The 20,783-nt window shown below is 41.7% G+C and overlaps 1 protein-coding gene across 1 annotated transcript in view; it reads left to right on the top strand.

Annotated features, from left to right (window-relative positions):
- Positions 1-20,783, top strand: part of LOC124550960 (poly [ADP-ribose] polymerase tankyrase-1-like) — a 111,279-nt gene that overhangs the window by 44,502 nt on the left and 45,994 nt on the right. The window contains exon 4 of the mRNA XM_047125775.1: positions 8,819-9,391. Coding sequence (XP_046981731.1) covers positions 8,819-9,391 — 573 coding nt within the window. The remainder of the gene's footprint in view (positions 1-8,818; positions 9,392-20,783) is intronic.

Below are 20,783 nucleotides of genomic sequence, written 5' to 3'. Positions count from 1 at the left end.
CATGGCATAGATCTCTGTAAAATGAAGGTCATGTTTAATATTTTCCGTTATCATTTGGGCTAACTCATGTACTTCCCTTGCTGAATATTCTGTTGTCATAAAATTGATCGCGAAAACCACCCCAGGTCCTTCTGTACATTGTAGATCTTTCATGTTTTGAGGTACTCGCGACAAAGCATCGGGTACTATATTCTCTGATCCTTTTATATATTGTATTTTAATATCATATTCTTGTAAAAACAACATCCACCTCATTAGTCTACTGTGTAATGATCTACTACTCATTAGGAATGACAAAGCCTGGTGGTCGGTATAAATGTAGATTTCTGAACCCCATATCAAAGTTCAGAAGTTTTGTATACTCCACACTATCACTAGCAATTCTTTCTCGGTAGCAGTATAATTTCGTTCATGCTTATTTAAGCTTCAACTAATAAACACTATAGATCTATGATCATATGTTTCTATCCCCCATTCCCCTTGGAATAATTCTGCTGCAATACTGTAATGTGAGGCATCAGTTGCTATCTTAAAAGGTTCATTCATTACGGGATGTTGTAAGATGGGCGCATTTACTAAAGCTTGTTTTAGTTTGTCAAAGGCTTCTTGGGTCCCTTGGTCCCAATTCCAAGATATACCTTTACGTAATAATCTTAATAGTCTAGGGTCGTTCATTTCTTGGCTTTTCACATAGCGTCGATAATAACCTGCCATTCCCAGAAACCCTTTTAGTTGTTTAACGTTTCGAGGAGATGGACAGCTTTTAATAGCCTCGATTCTCTCGGGGTCTGGTTTAATGCCTTTTACTCCCACGATGTGTCCTAAAAACTTTAATTCCTGCCTCGCAAAGTGAGATTTGCTTAACTTTAAGGTGATATCCTTTTCCTTAAATTGCTCCAAAGTTTTTTCCAATGTCCTACAATGTTCTTCCCAAGTAGGTGAAATAATCAGATGTCATCCACATAAGTAACTAGTTCTTTCAATAACTCTCATCCAATAGCCTTATCAAGTGCTCGTATAAATACCGATACTGATATATTTAGTCCAAAAGGTAGTACATTAAAGTGGTAAGATTTTCCGTCGAACAAAAAAGCAGTATACTTTTTTGAATCGGGATGTAACCGGATTTTCCAGTACCCAGCTGTCAGATCAACGGAGCTAAAATACTGGGCATCCTTAAATTTAGTTAATAATTCATCTATATTAACCGGACGATCTCTTTTGGTTTCAATATGATGGTTGAGAGTGCGTGCATGTAGCACCAATCTCACTCCACCTGTAGCTTTTTTCACTACTACTAAGGGATTATTGTAGACACTCATACTCCTTTCTATTATATCTTGGTCAATCATTTTATTAATCTCATCCCTAACCGCTTCTTTAAGGCTTACAGGTATAGGGTATGGTTTGCAAAAAAATGGAGTCTCGTCCTTAATCTTAAATTTGCCAACATAATCGCAAACGGTACCCAGATTCTCTGAAAATACTGAATGGTATTTAGACAAAATTCTCACTAAATCCATTTGCTGTTCAATATTCAACACTTCAGATTCACTTACCTTTTTGTGAAAGTCGTCTTGTGGACATGCAGTATTAGTTAACTCTATCTCTGGAGACAACTGAGCTGACGCGGTTAATTGTAATCTTTGGTGTCCAGATGTTTGTTTATACACATCGCTGTCCGTCACAAACTTAATGCAATGTTTATTCTCAGGTTCCCCCACATAAATACAGTTCTCGTCGAAATTTAGTATAACATTAAAATCGGTTAACCAGTCTAAACCAAACAATACGTCTCTATTTATGTCTTCCACTACTAGCAAAGGTTGTCGAAACATCATATCACTTATACGGCAGCATGCCAAGGTTTCGTATTTAACAACCTTACTCTTCTTTCCAGTTATACCAACTATGTATTCCCCAGTTACTGGTAAAACAGGTAAATTACTTTTAGTTTTTAATTTATTAAAGTATTCCTTAGATATAAGTGATACTTCACTACCAGAATCGATGAATATGTCTACTTTGTGGTTTTCTATCTCTCCTGTTATAATAGGCTGTGGTGGCGTAGTTATTTTGTCCGTTTCCTCCAGCAGTAGCCACTTCTTGGTAGGTATTTTATGCATAAAGGAAACCTGTACCCTCTTATTTAGGCCTCTCAGTGTATTTTGATGACCTGGTCCCCGGCCCTGGGTCCAGACCACTCCACGTTTTCCTCATGGGTAGCAACCATGGGACGATTTCCAAATGTTGGAACTGTGTTACCCCCTGTTCCACAGTTGTTGCTGGGCACGAATTCCTGCATAGTTACCGGACCAAGGTTGGACGTTAACGGTCCTCATGAGCAACCCCCGCTATTTACATTCCTGCTAGGTCGGTGGACTCGGGTAAGATTGGATTCATAAGGCTTTGACTGGTTATTATGATTCATATTATTCCTCCTAAAATTCGGAGTTTCTTGCGCATGCAAGTTCTCGTTCCTGTCTTTATTGATTGCATCGAGTGCATCTACAAAGGATAACAGTTCCTCCACCGTTTTCCACCCACTGCATAGAATGTAGGTAGACATCATATTAAAATTCTAACTAATCCCTCTTCTTCCATTGGTCGATCTAAATATTTCACCCTTGTCAAATTCCAGTCAAAATTCTTGCTCATTGTGCCCCAGGCACTACTATAGTATTTAGGATCCCACAAATCTGAGATCAACTTCTCTTGTGCACTTGAAGACCAATATTTTTCCTTAAACTTTCTCTGGAAATCTTCCCAGGATGTGAAGTTTTTAATATTTACTGTGTCCCATTCTGAAGCTCTAGCCTCCAAATACCCTACCGCAAACTCTATTTTCTTAGCATCCTCCCAACTTTTAGGTATGGCTTAATTAAACCGTTCTAAGAAATGGGTGGGGTGTACCTCCCCATCTGGTTTGAATTTAGGAAACTGTCACAAGCCTGAATTTGATCCCCATTGCAAATCAGTTATCATGTCCTTATTTAATATAATATTTTGGGGAACTGTGCCTTTCTCTAGTTTCTCCTGCATAAGCTCTAAGACTTTCTTGGTGTTATCTAAATCGGAAGTTACTATAGGCGAAGAGATATCAACACTTAGTTTCTCTTCAACCTTCCATCCTATTAATTCTTCTACTTGTTCTTCTAAGTCATTCAAACTTATAAGCTCTGGAGTCATTAACTTTTCTTTGAAGTTCTGTTCTAAGGTTTCCACCCATGATTTGACCTCTGAAATTTGCACCTGTACTAGGGGGAGCAACTTATCTTGTTTCTGCACATTGGTTTTTAACGCAGTTAGTTCTTGTTCGACCACATCAAATGTAACATTACATACATTTTTCAAAGAGTCATATTTTTCGTTAAATTGTGTTCCCAAATTACTACATTTACAGTCTGCATCAAATTCAAATTTTTGAAGTAACCCTTTTATATTGACTTCATTTCTTTGTTCTAAATCCCTGTTCACTCAGGGAATCGGACAATTCTTTTTTCCATTCTTGCATCTGATTACTTAGGATATTAACTTGAGCCTCTAGTTTTGTATTTTGTGATTCAAACTGCACTTTGATAAACCTCATTAATTCGCCTAAATCTGGCTCCTGTTTTTCAATTCCCATAGCCCCAACAGACTCTACTGATTGATGTTCCTTTTCCATTGTGTTTTGTTTTGCCTTTAATCTAGTTATCATTAAAAGTACACTCGCTTATTTCCACAACACCCCATACTTCACAAACAATCAAAGGTCAGTAGTAGCTCACCCAGCGTCGGTGGAAGGCAGCATCAGCAGCGGTGTACGGCGGCGTCAGCGTCGATGGACGGCTGCGTCGGCGTTGGTTTGATGCGACTTCGGCGGTGGTGTATGGCGGCAGCAGCGTCAGCATTTGTAGACGGTAGTGTCGGAATTTGAGACTAACTGCAGTGTTGTGCGATTTTCTTGATTCCCTTAATCATTTCGCCATTTATCAACACAATATTTCTGGATAAGTATCGTGGAATCGCTCTTCAACCTCGCTGTTATCGGTTGCTATGGAAACTCCTTTTTTTTTTCTCCCCCTCTGACCCTTTCTTTACATTTGCCACATTCTTGCGGTGGCCCGGTGTAATGTTAAGTTCCCTCTATACAGCTTAAGTGTATAGAGGAACTTACTTGTTGAAGAATGCTGGTTCTGCTTTCTTGCAGCGCTGATGTCTTCTGCTAGCACCGGACACTTCTCCAAAGATTTCACTGCTAGGAGGGGGAAATTTTCACCCTCTTGCTCTCTCTCTCTCTCTCTCTCTCTCTCTTCTTATTTAAAAAAAATACGCTACTCTCGGAATATCATTCAATGCAAGAGAACATATTTATTTCCACTTTGTACAAAAAAACAACTAAACTTTATGATGTAAGCCCACACATTACCGGGCACCCAAGATCAGTTAATTACATATTTTTGAACACAATTAACACATAAGCTTTTATTGTGGCTGACTATCCACGTCCAGTCCACGTACTCTCAACAGCAGTTCAACGTCTACTAAAACAGTCACTATCTCAAGTCACTCCATTTGTTTTTCAACAATACAAAGCTAGATTACTCTTTGCAACCGGCCACGGAGCTTCCGGGCTGTGTGTGTTTATTCTTGGCAGATTGCGCTGAACACTTGCCAGCGCTGACGAATTTTCTTCCTTCCAGTTTCGCCTGCACAAACAATAAATGGCTACAGTATCCCATGCTCATCCTTACGCCCTGCTTTGAAATAACACGTGTTCGAAACGGCTGGAACACAAGTGTCTCCAGACTTTCGTAAAATTCTGGGGGCACTACACCGCTCGACTGCTACGGTCACAGGTTCGAATCCTGCCTCGGGCATGGATGTGTGTGATGTCCTTAGGTTAGTTAGGTTTAAGTTCTAGGGACTGATGACCTCAGAAGTTAAGTCCCATAGTGCTCAGAGCCATTTGAACTGGATATCAGTGTCGTTCTTGCACGATATTTCGGTAACGTAGCTCATAACCTTCATCAGGTGTGACCCAAGACTGCTCCTCGAGTGGACCTAGTCCAGTATTTATGTCTGTGGCCTTCCCCCTTTACAATCGGTTGCAGGCATTCCATCTGCGATCTGCACCCACTCGCTGTGACCTGCTGGAGCGCTGCTGTTCCGTTTTCCATTCACTGCAGTTCTGGGCATTCCCTCTGTGGTCTGCGCCCACTAGACCCACTCCTGAGTGTTCCATCTTCGGCCTGATGCATTTGGAGTTCTGTCTGGGTTGCCACGCTTTCTCCCTGCAGTCTGTTCCTGCTCAGTGCAATGTTATGGAGCGTTGCCATTCCGTTTTCAATCTGCTGTGGTTCTGGATGTTCCCTCTGCAGTCTGCACACGTCAGACCCACTCCCAGACGTTTCATCTTTGGCCCGGACAGCCTAGCATTCTGTCTGGGGATCGTTTTCTGTATTCACACCTTCAGTTCTTCTATTCATGGAGTGCTGCAGCTGTCCCCATTGCTCCTTTAACAATTCCTGAGCAGGATCCCAGGCTCTGCTTAGCTGGCACCCTATGTTGTGGTTCATGAGATTGTCAGTTACTTTTATCTCTATCAATTCCCGTGTAACACTGTCCCAAATTTTGGGTGTCTGTGCTAGAATAACTGGGGTAAAGTACCTTGTGCAAGCAGAATAAAGATTCAAAACTGCATTAGCACCTGTATTATCCAGTCCTCTATCCTTTTACACCAGGATACCATATGACATTTAAGAATGAACTTGACCATAATACGTTGTTAGCAGTGCTTGTGTGTTTATCGTCCTTTACATTTGTAATGGGGTACCTTCCAGTATCGTGTCGGACCTCCTTTTGCTTGTTGTAGTGCAGCAACTCATCATGGCATGGTCTCTACAAGTCGTTGGAAGTCCCCTGCAGAAATATTGAGCCATGTTGTTTCTATAACCGTCTATAACTGCGAAAGTGTTGATGGTGCAGGATTTTGTGCACGCTCTGACCTCTCAGTTTTGTCCCGTAAATGTTCAAGGGGATTCATGTTGGGTTGTATGGGTGGCCAAATCATTGGTTTAAATTGTCCAGAATGTTTTGCAAACCAATCACAAACAATTGTGGCCCTGTGATGTGGCGCATTGTCAGCCATAAAAATTCTGTCTTTGTTTGGGAATATAAGGTCCATGAATGGCTGGAAATGTTCTCCAAGTAGGCGAACATAACAATTTCCATTCTGTGGCCCATGTAAATGCAGCCCACACCATTATGGAGCCACCACCAGCTTGCACACTGCCTTGTTGTTAACTTGGGTCTATGGCTTCTTGGGGTCTGTGCCACACTCAAATCCTAGTATCAGCTCTTACCAACTGAAATCGTACTCATCTGACCAGGCCGTGGTTTTCTAGTCATCTAGGATCCAACTGATATGGTCATGAGACCAGGGAAGGTGTTGCTGGTGATGTCATGCTGTTACCAGAACAGTATCTGAACTGCTCTTTAAAGCCTCTAGAATACTATTTATGTAGGCTCAGTACAGATTCCTGTGACATTTCAAATGTTATATTCTCTCATTTTTCCGTTTTAGAAATAAACAATACCAGCCCTGGAACTTTTCTGGCAAAGTCTGACAAAGGGAATAAAAATTAGTCTCTGCTGTAATTTGCACAATCACAGTACAACTCATAAAACTAATTTCCATGTTGACTTTTCCTCCTTGTCAAGTTTTCTGAATGGAACTGTGAACTCTGGTGAGAGATTTCCAGCAAGCTCTCATCTAACATAACTCAAGAAGTTGGGCATACCTACCCATTCAAAAGAATAATATCTCATTAGCCACTCTTTCTACCAATTAAATGAATATTTACATTCAGAAATTGAAAAATTCTGTTAGCTTCTTGCCAAGTAGCAGTGTCCCTTGCAAGGCTGCTCAAAATAGGTATGTGTTGTAAAAATGACACAGGTAACTATTTTATTTGAAAAATATCAATATAGTCAAACAAATATTGACAATATAATGAGAAGGATAGATTGCTCCTAACCATGAACTTGCATGTTGAGTTGCAGAGAGGCACGAAGAACAGTCTTTACTTTGTACCTGTCTGCCACTCAATGTGTCATGCTTATGGTGAGTAGCGGTCTGTCCTTTTCATAATATTGTTGGTTTTCTAAGATGGACTTTCCATTGTCAAATAAATATTAGTTACAAATAGAAGGTAAACTGCCACTATTTATCATAGCTGAGGAGGGAGTTGCTTTCTTTCTAATTTCTGTTGATGTCTGTATTATTCTATATTCAGCAATGCTAGAAGAAAACTGACAACAAATAGCTCTCTGCGGGGTATCTCTCACTATGACTGTGAATGATTTCTGGTATGGCATAATACACTGAGGTGACAAAAGTCATGGGATACCTTCTAATATCGTATCAGACCTCCTTTTGCTCAGCACGGTGCACAAATCAACACAGCATGGACTCGACAAGTCATCGGAAGTCCCCTGCAGAAATATGGAGCCGTGCTGTCTCTATAGTCATCTGTAATTGTGAAAGTGTTGCTAGTGTAGCGTTTCGTGCACGAAATGATCTCTCTGTTGTGTCCTGTAAATTTTCAATGGGATTCATGTTGGGTGATCTAGGAGGCCAGATCATTCACTTGAATTGTCCAGAATGTTCTTCAAAGCAATCGCAACTGATTGTGGCTTATAATGATGGTGCATTGTTATCCATAAAAATCCCATCGATTTTCGTAACATGAACTCCACAAGTGGCTGCAAAAGTTCTCCAAGTAGCCGAACATAACTATTTCCAGCCAATAGTTGGTTCAGTTGGACCAAGGGACTCAGATCCCAGGTAAACACCAGCAGCTTGCACAGTGCCTTGTTGACAACTTGGATCCATGGCTTCATGGTTCTCCACCACACTCAAACACCACCATCAGCTCTTACCAACTGAAATTGGGACTTATCTCACCAGGCCACAGTTTTCCAGTCATCTAGGGTCCAATCAATGCGATGATGAGTCTGGGAGAAGTGATACAGGTGATGTGCTACTAGCTGACGTCGTCCCATTAATGCCAAATCTCACTGCCCTTTTATAACGGATACATTCGTCGTATGTCCCACATTCATTTCTGCTGTTATTTCCTGCAGTGCTGCTAGTCTTTCAGCACTGAAGGCCATCAGACACTGCATTGTTCACGGTGAGAGGTAATGCCTGAATTTTGGTATTCTCAGCACGCTCTTTGACACTGCGGATCTCGGAATACTGAAATCCCTGACGATTTCTGAAATGAAATGTGCCAAGTGTCTAGCTCCAACTACCATTCTGCATTAAAAGTCTGTTAATTCCTGTCATGTGACCATAATCACATTGGAATCCCTTTTGTGTAAATCACTCGAGTAGAAATGACAGCTCCACACATGCGCTGCCCTGTTATATCTTGTGTACATGATACACATTATACTGCTGCCATCTGTATATGTGCATCTTGCTGTCCTATGGCATTGTCTCCTCAGTGTATAAAAAAGTGATTGGAATTAAAACATTGAAAAAAAAACTAGAATTTAGTTCAGCCATAGCAAGATTAAAGGGTACATGGGACATAAATATTGTGTTGTTTGTTAATCGGATATACAAGTTACATTGTAGGACAGATCTAAAAGAAAAAGTCCAATGGCTGAGAAGAACTTGACCAAAAACTGGTGACATTCTAACTACTGGAAACCCAAGAAGATACTAATAAGCCACAGCTGCGTGTTACAGATTCTTTAACATGAGTTCATTTATTGGAGGTTTACTTTCTAAGGACTAGTAACAGCATAATCTTTCTGTGTTTAGTGTTTCAGGTTCAGCCAAGATGTTGGAGATAAATGGGAATTCGAAAACCCCAGCATGTGACTTCAGTGCTCTCCTAGAAGCCAGGGATGTGGCACTCGTAACATTGGTGGCGGGAGAAACACAGCTGGCAGTACACAGGTCTGTCTTGGTGGCCAAAAGCCCAGTGTTGGCTGCAATGCTCGCTCACAACGAGATGGAGACCGGCAACTGTAGCATTGTAGTCACAGATGTTGAGCTGAAGGTGCTGCAGCAGCTGCTGCTGTTTATGTACAAGGATAGCACTCCGCAGCTCTGCAGTATGGCGCCACAGCTCTTGGTGGCTGCAGACAAGTATTGCATTCTCGACTTGAAGGCACAGTGCGAACTGCAGCTGGTCGAAGATCTGTCTGTGGAAAACGTCATGTCGACTGCATTGCTCGCATTGCGCCACTCCTGCCCACATTTGAAGGAAACTGCTGGGTGTTTCCTCAAGGCTAATCTTGCCAAGGTGATGGGCTCTGAAGGATGGGCGGAGGCAGTGCGAAACAATGCTGAAGAATTCGTGGAACTCGGTCACTTGCTTGCAACAACCAGGTTAGTGACTATCGTAAAAGGCAACTTGAGGGAAATCACTGACATCTATACTATGTGTGTCACTGTAAAATATGGGGCATCAGGTACTCTTTCCTGAACAGTAAGTTAAGGCATTCACTTTTCATTTCCAAATAAAATGGAGAAGAATGGCAACTTGTATGCTTCATACCAAGTTGTCACTTGCCTGAACATTTTATCTTGATTTTCATTTTTCAGGAGTTACACTTTGGACATTTGTAAAAAATATAAGTTTAAGAAAAATTTGGTTGCTTTTACTTTTACTGTATCAGATAATACTAGGATCAGTGTTTTTGACTGTCTGTTGTATTCCATTCATTGGTGGAATGAGGAAACAGTCACTACTTACATGCTTTGTCTCTCATATTTAATTCCCATGGTCCTTGTACAAGACATTTTATACGGCGCTAACAGAATTTTTGCCCAGTTTTCTTCACAATTACTAGCTTCTTAAACTTATCAGTTAGGTTCCACATGAACAATGTCATCATTCTTCAAAAGATTGTCCCTTAAATTCCCCAAACACTATCAAATGAACCTTACAAACCTGTTAAGATCATAGCAGCCTGTCTGGAAATTTATTCAGTGTTAATCAAAGAAGGCACAGATAGTGGTAAAGCCAAAATGTAGTCTCTGCATACAAAAATGCCGCAAATTGCCCCAACTTCCCTGCAACAGGTGTTTGTTTCCTGACGTGGATCCCAAATGATAAATATTGGCATTCTAGATAATTTGCAAAAAATTCTGTTGGCCTTTCCACAGCGGTAACACTGGTTCCTGTGAGATCACCAGACCTAAGCACTGTCAGGCTTTGCTAGTATTTGGATGACTGGCTGTCCAATCTGCAAGCAGGATGCACTCAGCCCTTATGAGACCAATTGAGGAGCTACTAGACTGAGAAGTAGAGGCTCCTGTCTTGAAAACTAACAATGACCAAGACAGTGGTGTGCTGACTACATGCCCCTCCATATTTGCTTCTAGTCATGCGGCATTCTGTCGGTACCATTGGACCCCTGAATCCTGCTCAGTTAGTTGTAGTTTAGCTTTAGTGTTATTTTATACAACATATTCCTTTCATGTCTGATCTGACACGTAATCTTGCCTGGAAAGTTCACAAATCCGGTATCAGAGGAGCAAAACTTGGTGTTAATTCAAAGTTCAAGTTAACTCAATAAACAGAGAAATTCTTTAACTAAAACTGGCTTTTACAAATGTTTATTTGCCCTTCAGATCAAAAATCCTGTAAAGGAGGCGATAGTTTGCTGTTCATTGAAAATTGGAGTTAAAAACACGTTCAGAAATACAGAATTCGTTATATATATATATATATATATATATTAAAAACAAAGATGAGGTGACTTACCGAACGAAAGTGCTGGCAGGTCGATAGACACACAAACAAACACAAACATACACACAAAATTCAAGCTTTCGCAACAAACTGTTGCCTCATCAGGAAAGAGGGAAGGAGAGGGAAAGACGAAAGGAAGTGGGTTTTAAGGGAGAGGGTAAGGAGTCATTCCAATCCCGGGAGCGGAAAGACTTACCTTAGGGGGAAAAAAGGACAGGTATACACTCGCGCACACACACACATATCCATCCACACATACAGACACAAGCAGACATGTTTAAAGACAAAGAGTTTGGGCAGAGATGTCAGTCGAGGCAGAAGTGTAGAGGCAAAGAAGTTGTTGAAAGAAATATCACTTTGCCACAAAGAAAAATGATCCTAATCCTACTCCTAATGATCCAACTCCCCAAGACACCATCCAAATTGAACCCTGCCTGGAACAGTTCCGTCCTCCGTCACAGCGGGACCCACCTCTTCTCCTCAAAATCACCTCTCCATCAGATTCACCTGGTCCTACTCCAAATCCCATGCCACTTTCCTTGATGTTGACCTCCACCTGTCCAATGGCCAGCTTCACACGTCCGTCCACATCAAACCCACCAACAAGCAACAGTACCTCCATTACGACAGCTGCCACCCATTCCACATCAAACGGTCCCTTCCCTACAGCCTAGGTCTTCGTGGAAAACGAATCTGCTCCAGTCCGGAATCCCTGAAGCATTACACCAACAACCTGACAACAGCTTTCGCATCCCGCAACTACCCTCCTGACCTGGTACAGAAGCAAATAACCAGAGCAACTTCCTCATCCTCTCAAACCCAGAACCTCCCACAGAAGAACCACAAAAGTGCCCCACTTGTGACAGGATACTTTCCGGGACTGGATCAGATTCTGAATGTGGCTCTCCAGCAGGGATACGACTTCCTAAAATCCTGCCCAGAAATGAGATCCATCCTTCATGAAATCCTCCCCACTCCACCAAGAGTGTCTTTCCGCCGTCCACCTAACCTTCGTAACCTCTTAGTTCATCCCTATGAAATCCCCAAACCACCTTCCCTACCCTCTGGCTCCTACCCTTGTAACCGCCCCCGGTGTAAAACCTGTCCCATGCACCCTCCCACCACCACCTACTCCAGTCCTGTAACCTGGAAGGCGTACACGATCAAAGGCAGAGCCACGTGTGAAAGCACCCACATGATCTACCAACTGACCTGCCTACACTGTGACGCATTCTATGTGGGAATGACCCGCAACAAACTGTCCATTCGCATGAATGGACACAGGCAGACAGTGTTTGTTGGTAACGAGGATCACCCTGTGGCTAAACATGCCTTGGTGCACGGCCAGCACATCTTGGCACAGTGTTACACCGTCCGGGTTATCTGGATACTTCCCACTAACACCAACCTATCCGAACTCCGGAGATGGGAACTTGCTCTTCAATATATCCTCTCTTCCCGTTATCCACCAGGCCTCAATCTCCGCTAATTTCAAGTTGCCGCCACTCATACCTCACCTGTCATTCAACAACATCTTTGCCTCTGCACTTCTGCCTCGACTGACATCTCTGCCCAAACTCTTTGTCTTTAAATATGTCTGCTTGTGTCTGTATATGTGTGGATGGATATGTGTGTGTGTGTGTGCGAGTGTATACCCGTCCTTTTTCCCCCTAAGGTAAGTCTTTCCGCTCCCGGGATTGGAATGACTCCTTGCCCTCTCCCTTAAAACCCACATCCTTTCGTCTTTCCCTCTCCTTCCCTCTTTCCTGATGAGGCAACAGTTTGTTGCGAAAGCTTGAATTTTGTGTGTATGTTTGTGTTTGTTTGTGTGTTTGTCGACCTGCCAGCACTTTACCTGTTTAATTAGCTTGAGATCTCAAAATTTGTCTGGTTAAAATGCTAAAACTCTTTCTGAAAATCAGGGAATTTCACTTTGGGATACTTTTGACAACCGTGTTTGGCGCTCTTTCTGCTGTATTTCCTGTCTGTGTCTTTGTGTACTTCATTTGCATAATGTGTGTTTTAAGGTGTGTTACATCTGTGTCATCAATAGTTTAATAAAGTGCTTTGTGTTAACGCTGATATTATTTAATTTTGGTTAGTCGTTCCCACACCTGCATCACGACATCACACACCTCTTGCCTCAGACATACTTCTATTTCACTACACTTTTTTCCCTTTCACCACAGAGATGGTGTTCTCTCTGTATAATATTCTTCCCTTAACAAAGATGTGGGTCCTCTTTCCTTAGTAAACCTACCATATTTCTTACCATGCCAAATATAAACTGAAGTGCCAAAGAAACTGGTATAGGCATGCATATTCAAATACAGAGACATGTAAACAGGCGGAACACGGCACTGTGGTCGGCAATTCCTATATAAGACAAGTGTCTGGTGCAGTTGTTAGATCATTTACTGATGCTATAACGGCAGGTTATCAAGATTTAAGTGAGTTTGAATGTGGTATTATAGTTGGTGCACGAGCGATGTGACACAGCATCTCTGAGGTAGCTTTTCCTATGTGACCATTTCACGAGTGTACCATGAATATCAGGTATCCAATAAAACATCAAATCTCCGACATCACTGTGGCCAGAAAAAGATCCTGCAAGCATGGGACCAACAACGACTGAAGAGAATCATTCAGCATTACACAAGTGCAATTCTTCCATAAATTGCTGAAGATTTCAATGCTATACCATCAACAAAGGTCAGCATATGAACCATTCAACGAAACTTCATCGATATGGGCTTTCAGAGCCGAAGGCCCACTGGTATACCCTTGATGGCTGAATGAAACAAAGTTTTATGCCTCACCTGGGCTTGTGAACACTGACATTCCACTATTGATAACTTGAAACATGTTGCCTGGTTGGATGAGTCTCATTTCAAATTGTATCAAATGGATGACGTGTACGGATATGGAGACTACCTCATGAATCCATGGACCCTGCATGTCAGCAGGACTGTTCAAGCTGATGGAGACTGTAATGCTGTGGGGCATGTGTAGTTGGAGTGATGTCAGACATCCGATATGTCTAGATATGACTCTGACAGGTGACACATACATAAGCATCGTGTCTGATCACCTGCATCCATTCATGTCCATTGTGTATCCCGACAGACTCGGGCAATTCCAGCAGGACAAAGCAACATCCTGCATGTCCAGAATTGCTAAAGAGTGGTTCCAGTAACACTCTTCCGAGTTTATACACTTCCGCTGGCCATCAATCTCACCAGACATGAACATAATTGAGCATATCTGGGATGCATTGCAATGTACTGTTCAGAAGAGATTCCACCCCTTCGTGCTCTTACAGATTTATGGACAGTCCTGCAGGATTCATGGTGTCAGTTCCCTCGAGCACTACGTCGGACATTAGTCGAGTCTATTTCACATCATGTTGCAGCACTTCTGCATTCTAGTGGGGCCCCTACACGATATTAGGAAGGTGTACCAGTTTCTTTGGCTCTTCAGTCTATGAGGACACAGCATCCTGTTTAAGAAGCAATACCTTTTCTTTTTATTTTTATTTTTTTTGTTTTATTTATTTTTTATTTATTTATTTATTTTATCTTTGTGTGAATTAATGCATTTTTACTCCTGCTTGTTGCCTGGTTTTATCTCATCGCCATCTACTAAGTACCTGTTTCTCATTCTAGCTAATCTTTGAAGAACTCAACTTTTTTTGTAGCCAGCAATCCTTGTGATTAAATTACTCATTATAAACTTGTATTACCATTCCATAAATGATATACTCACATTTGCTGAAGGCAAATAACTATTATTATCTTTAACACTAAAGCTAGCACATCATAAATTATGTTACTTGTTCTTCCTCTCATCAGTGTGACACTGCTAACATCTGAAAAATACATCTCATCGCTATAGCATACACTTAACATTGATGCATGGATAAATGTGCTCACTAATCATTTTATGTTACTCAGAGAAAATAATCTGGATACAGCTCTGACACCATCTCATGAAGGAAAATAGAAAGGGTCAGCAAAAGAGGAGCTCTTAGAATGGTTGCACGTCAGTCTCACTTGAGGCAACACTAGAAACAATACCTTTATATTTTGTAAGCATTCTGATGGCATAAAACCAGAGTTAACTATACCATCTGAATAGTCAGAGAAAGAAGGTACTCATGCTGTCATTTACTCATGGTACCTGTGGAAAATATCTGGAACAGAAATTATCTCTTGTGTGTGTTGACCACAAAAATTTTCTTTGGCCCGTCATCCAAAGGTAGCTACAGGTAGGCCTCCAATTTTTGAAAAGAAATGACCCTGACCTAGTTTTCCATCAAATCTTCAGAGTGGGGGAATAACGCAACTGAACATACAATTTATCGGATTGGTGATTGACATGTTCGATGTTTGTATCTTTGCAATCTGGTGAAACAACAACAGGATCTGTGGACTGTTGTGCAGCAGACACAACACGCACCTCATTATAATAACTGTCTGACATGGAATGTGAACGCTGCCTAACACCATCTATAATTAAATGCCCTATTGTGTGTGTGAAAGCAACACAGGCAGGACTTCTGTGATTGTGCAGGTTGCGCTGCGGCCCGATGGTACGATTGGTTAGAATGTGATCTAGACATCAGACGGCATCTGACCTGAATGGAGGAGGGGGTATCCCCTGAACTGTCTTGCTTCTGGCACCAGATATTGCAGGTGCGTAAAAATCATGAAATTGTGCTCAGTTATTTCGACACTGTCTTGTGACTCAATAACTGACAATACTGTACTGTCACAGTTTGGAGCTTTCGTATGGCAGCGGAAATACGGAATCGGACACATTCTGGGTAATTGCATCTCTCATCATAGTGTCGCTGTAACTGAACCCATATGAACACTGAAAGTGATATTTCCTAGTTTGTAGGACTGTTCTGGCTGCTGTTTCAATCTAAACAACTTATAATGAGCAGCTGCTGCACGCATTTGTGATTTAAAATGATTTGACTGTTTGTCAACTAACTTGTCATAGAGGACCTCATGAGGTTGGCAATCAGGAAACTGTTTCATCACCAACTGAAATAGATCTGAGCCTATGGTCAAGAGAAAATGGTAAATACGCTGGTTACCTGTTATGCTGTACGCATTAAAATGATCAATCAACTGCACACCGTAATCAGCCCAATCTTCACTTTGCCTCAGAAACTTTCTCAATTTAGGCACTTGAAGCATTTGTTGAGTTGTTGCTAATTGAAATCGCTGGGGCTGTGTTCATGGTGCTGCCATAATTTCTGCAGTGCTTGTAATATCTATTCAATCCTTTGCCCCTGCAATTGCATAGCTTGCATTAAAGACACAATTGTGGAAAACACATCCTGAACACCCAATGTAACAACACACACAAACAGAAAAATAGCACAGCTGCAAGAGTGATTGTTACACAATATGCCACAGCAACGTAATCACGATCTGCACATTCGGTGTCACTTTACTTGTTGTGTCTGACTTCTTGAACACTGAGGTGACTAGTAATAATTCAGCTAATTAAAACACTCTGGATAAGTAATTGTATTGTATTGTACGGGACTGTGGACCTAGAAACAATGGAGAGGCTTCGTCACCACTGTAGCCCTCATTGGTTCACAACCCCTCAACTGGCTACAGCAATCCACTCACGCCACCGCCACCCCACACTGAACCCAGGGTTACACATCCTCCCCCCCCCTCCCCCTCCCCCCTCCAGGAACGTCTCACACCAGACGAGTGTAACCCCAATGTTTGCTTAGTAGAGTAATGATGGTGTATGCATACGTGGAGAAAGCATTTGCGCAGCAATCGCAGCCCACATTCGCCGAGGCAGATGGAAAACCGCCTTAAAAACCATCCACAGACTGGCCGGCACACCGGACCTTGACACTAATCCACCGGGCAGCAGTGTGTTAGACCGCACAGCTAACTAGGCAGATGAATAGGTAATACTTTATTAATTATAACAAAATTCTTATCAGGCTTGGCTGTAGCTATGAAACTGCACATGTGGACTTGCGATGCAGAACACACTAAATGACCCACAATTACTGAGTGGCAAATTGATAAGAGTTCAGAATGACCATACTGTTTCTTCACTACAGTCACTAGAAAACAAAACTTCATAGACACTTGTTGACGCAGTTCTGATAGCACTAGCATGTAGGCACAGTTCACACTAGACAGAAGCCTCGTCAGTCCCCGATGGTTGACACGGGCTGTGTCATGGCGAGTAAGTAGCATGACGGCATTATTCCGATAGTACCTTTCTGGAGGTGGAAGGATCTGACCTCGGGCAGAACTGCCCTGCTGGCCTCTGGTGACACTATTTCACAGCACAGGTGCAGCGGTGGCACCTCGGAACTATGGGAGACACAGCTTCTTCCTAGCATCTCATTAGCTACCACATTGCTGTGTAGTACCTCTGCAGTGGTCAATACTTCTTGCGCTGCTCTCAATACTTGACAACACTGCACCCCATACAATCTTGTTTAATAATAAACACCGAGGTAGTACTGAGTCAAATGCTGTTTGGAAATCGAGAAATATTGCGTCTACCTGGACTGCCTCGATCCGAAGATTTCATTGTGTCATGCGAGAAAAGTGTAAATTGAGCTTCACGCGGTTGACGTTTTTGCAATCGTGCTGTTTGGTGTGGAGGAGATCATTCTATTTGAGATACCTCATTACATTTGAGATCGGAATATGTTCTAGGATTCTACAACAAACGGGTCTCAGGTATATTGGACAGTAGTTTTGTTGATCACTTCTATTAGTCTTTTTGTATATGGGTGTAACCAGTGCTTTCTTCCAACATATTTGGATGATTTGATGTTTTAGCTGCTGCATAAAGTTCTCTTTTCATCCTACAAGAAACTTTGATGTCTGTAACAATACAATATCTATAGACCAATTTAAATAGGTTTTCCCTCAGTACCTTTTTAAGAAAGATTTCTTCAAATAGACTTGTAAACACAGTCATAAATATATTAAATTGCAAGGTAATATCAATAGCATCATATACACAAGATCAACCCACCAGAAGTTTTCTGTAGTTTATCCTAAAGTTTATCAAAATGAAATTTACTGCTCTGTTTGTTTACTATATCAGTGATGAGGAGCTGCCCATCATGCTCAGAAAGGCCATTTGGAATACACTAAAAAAAGGGTGGGTGGAAATTGATAGATCTGATGTACATTTACAGACAAATAAATGATTACAATTTCGGAAAAATTGGATGATTTATTCATGAGAGAGAGCTTGACAAATTGAGCAAGTCAATAATGCATTGGTCTAGACGTGGCCCTTATAGAAGCAGTTATTCCACTTGCCACTGATTGGTAGAATTGTTGGACATCCTCCTGAGGGATATCATGCCAAATTGTGTCCAGATCGTCAAAATCCCGAGCATGTGGAAGGGCCCTGCCCATAGTTCTCCAAACTTTCTCATTTTGGAAGAGATCCAGTGACCTTGCTGGCCAAGATAAGTTTTGACAAGCATGAAGATAAGCAGTAGAAGCTGTCACTGTGTGCAGGTAGGCATTATCTTTCTGGAATGTGAGCCCAGGATGGCTTGCCATGAAGGGCAACAAAATGGAGGTGTAAAATATTGTCAGTGTATCACTGTGCTGCAGATGGCAAACAAAAGGGATCCTGCTATGAAAAGAAATGGCACCCAAGACCATCGCTCCGGGCTATCAGGCCAGATGGCGGGCACCAGTCTGCTTGGTATCCACTGCTGTCCAGAACATTTCCACACGAGTCTTCACTGGGCATTGGGGTTCAGTTCAAAGCGGGATTCTTCACTAAAGACTATTCTACTCCAATCAATAAGGTTCCAAGCTGATTGTCACCAACAACACTGTATACAAACTTCTTGTTGTACAGAGGTCAATGGTAGTCCACACCAGGGGTGTTGTGAGCTCAGCCTCCCTTCTTTGAGCTGCCTAGTAGTCACTGAACCACCAGTTGCATGTCAGAGTGAAGATAACGATGAACCTGGTGCTGTGAGTGCCTCTGTGGCCATTGCACAGTTCTCTCATTGTTATGTCTAGGTCACCCGATTCCTTCTTGATACTCTGGTTGGCCATTGTTCACCCATTCCTGCCAACATCGTCAAATAGTGGCATTGCTCTCATTAGAGTGTCGAGTGAATTGATGATTAGTCCAATCAGCTTCTTTGAGCCCAACAACACATCCTCTCTCAAATGCTGACACATGTGCATATTGTTTGCGCAACCAGTCTGTGAGGCATAGTTACTGTTCAGCTGAGTACGCAGGATGCCAGCTGAGTACACGGGATGAAATTCACAAAGACTTTGTGCCCTGGTATCGACATGCCCCCTGTATACTGTCATTGCCAGCTGTGCAGTTAAATTGCACTGCTGCATGACACATTCATCCATCAGCTGCTAAAGATAATAGTTTTCCACCTTCCTTTGATACCTGTATGAATATCAATTTGCGACTAAAGTGTGTAATTCCTTCGTGGTACATTGTTGTTGTTTTTTCGTGTATTTTTTTAGGGTTAAATTACAATATCAAATCTTTTCTATCAATACGTTATGTATGAAAGTACTGAAACTGGCTATTACTCTTGTTGGACAGACTACCATTTTTACTATATTGTAAGAGCACATCAGGTATTAAAGATCCATTAAGTTCCTATTATCTGTTAGGAAGTTCACATTAGTCACCAAATATGGTGAACAAATTACACATGGGCAACAAGTGTGATTCAGTGTGCCTCAGAAAAACATTGAAATATCCAGCAGTTGCCCTGTAAATTGACAGAACAATAACTGTTACAATATATGCTGGTATCTTGATACAACACGCATGAAAATACTGCCCAACACATCTGCTTAAATATGGAGGTTTATACACCACATTGTTTCTAACAAAAATTGCAACTCCACCTTCTCCCATATTAAATCTACAGTAACGAGCAACTAACAAAAGTTTTTAATCTCTAAAATGTGAATTCCATTTCTAATCTGATTTTCAAAGAAACATAGTATATAAGGTACACTTCCACATTCTTCATCTTTTAGATGAAGTACCAATTAGTGTATTTATTCTTCAGATCTCATATTTTGAAATGGAATGCAGACATGGTCTCCTCCCAGTGTACCTGAACTTTACCAAAGTGGACATCTCGAGTGCATCAGTGATCACCAACACAGACAGCTGTACCGTAGGTGCAACCACAGTGGAGGCATGTCTGTGGAGAGCCAGACAAATGTGTGGCTCCTGAGGAGGGGCAGCAGACTTTTCAGTAGTTCGAGGGGCAACAGTCTGGATGATTGAATGATCTGGCCTGGTAATGGGCCGTGCTGTGCTGGTACTGCAAATGGCTGAAAGCAAGGGGAAACTACAGCAGTTATTTTTCTCCAGGGCATGCACCTCTTCTGTATGGTTTGGTGTTGATGGCATCCTCTCATGTAAAATATTCTGGAGGTAAAATTGTTCCCCATTCGGATCTCTGGCTGGGGACTAATAAGAAAGATATCGCCACTTGGAAAACCAAAACTGGGGTATGTGGGTTGGAGTGTGGAATGTTAGCTTTCTTAATTGGCTAGAGAGGTTAGAAAATTTAAAACAGGGAATAGATAGGTTGAAGGTTGATATACTGGGAATTAGTAATGTGCAGTGGCAGGAAAACCAGGGCTTCTGCTCAGGCAAGTAAAGGGTTCATAATACAAAGCCAAAAAGTGATAATGCAGGAGTAGATATTATGATGAAAGAAAACAGGAATGGGGTAAGCTACTATATACAGCAGAGGGAATGCATTATTGTAACAAAGATACTTATAAAGCTAACACTGACCACAGTAGTAGAAGTTCATATACTGACCAACTCCACAAATGATGAAGAGACTGAAAGAAAGTATGATAAGATAAAGAAATTATTCAGATAAGAGGAGGGAAAATGTAATTGTTATGGCAGACTGGAATCTCATAGCAGGAAGAAAAGGACATGAAGGAAAAATAGTAGAAGCATGTGGACTACAGGGAAGGA

This window comes from Schistocerca americana, chromosome 9 (genome assembly GCF_021461395.2).
Source record: "Schistocerca americana isolate TAMUIC-IGC-003095 chromosome 9, iqSchAmer2.1, whole genome shotgun sequence".
NCBI classification, from domain to species: domain Eukaryota; kingdom Metazoa; phylum Arthropoda; class Insecta; order Orthoptera; family Acrididae; genus Schistocerca; species Schistocerca americana.
This window is presented reverse-complemented; position numbering and strand designations above follow the sequence as displayed.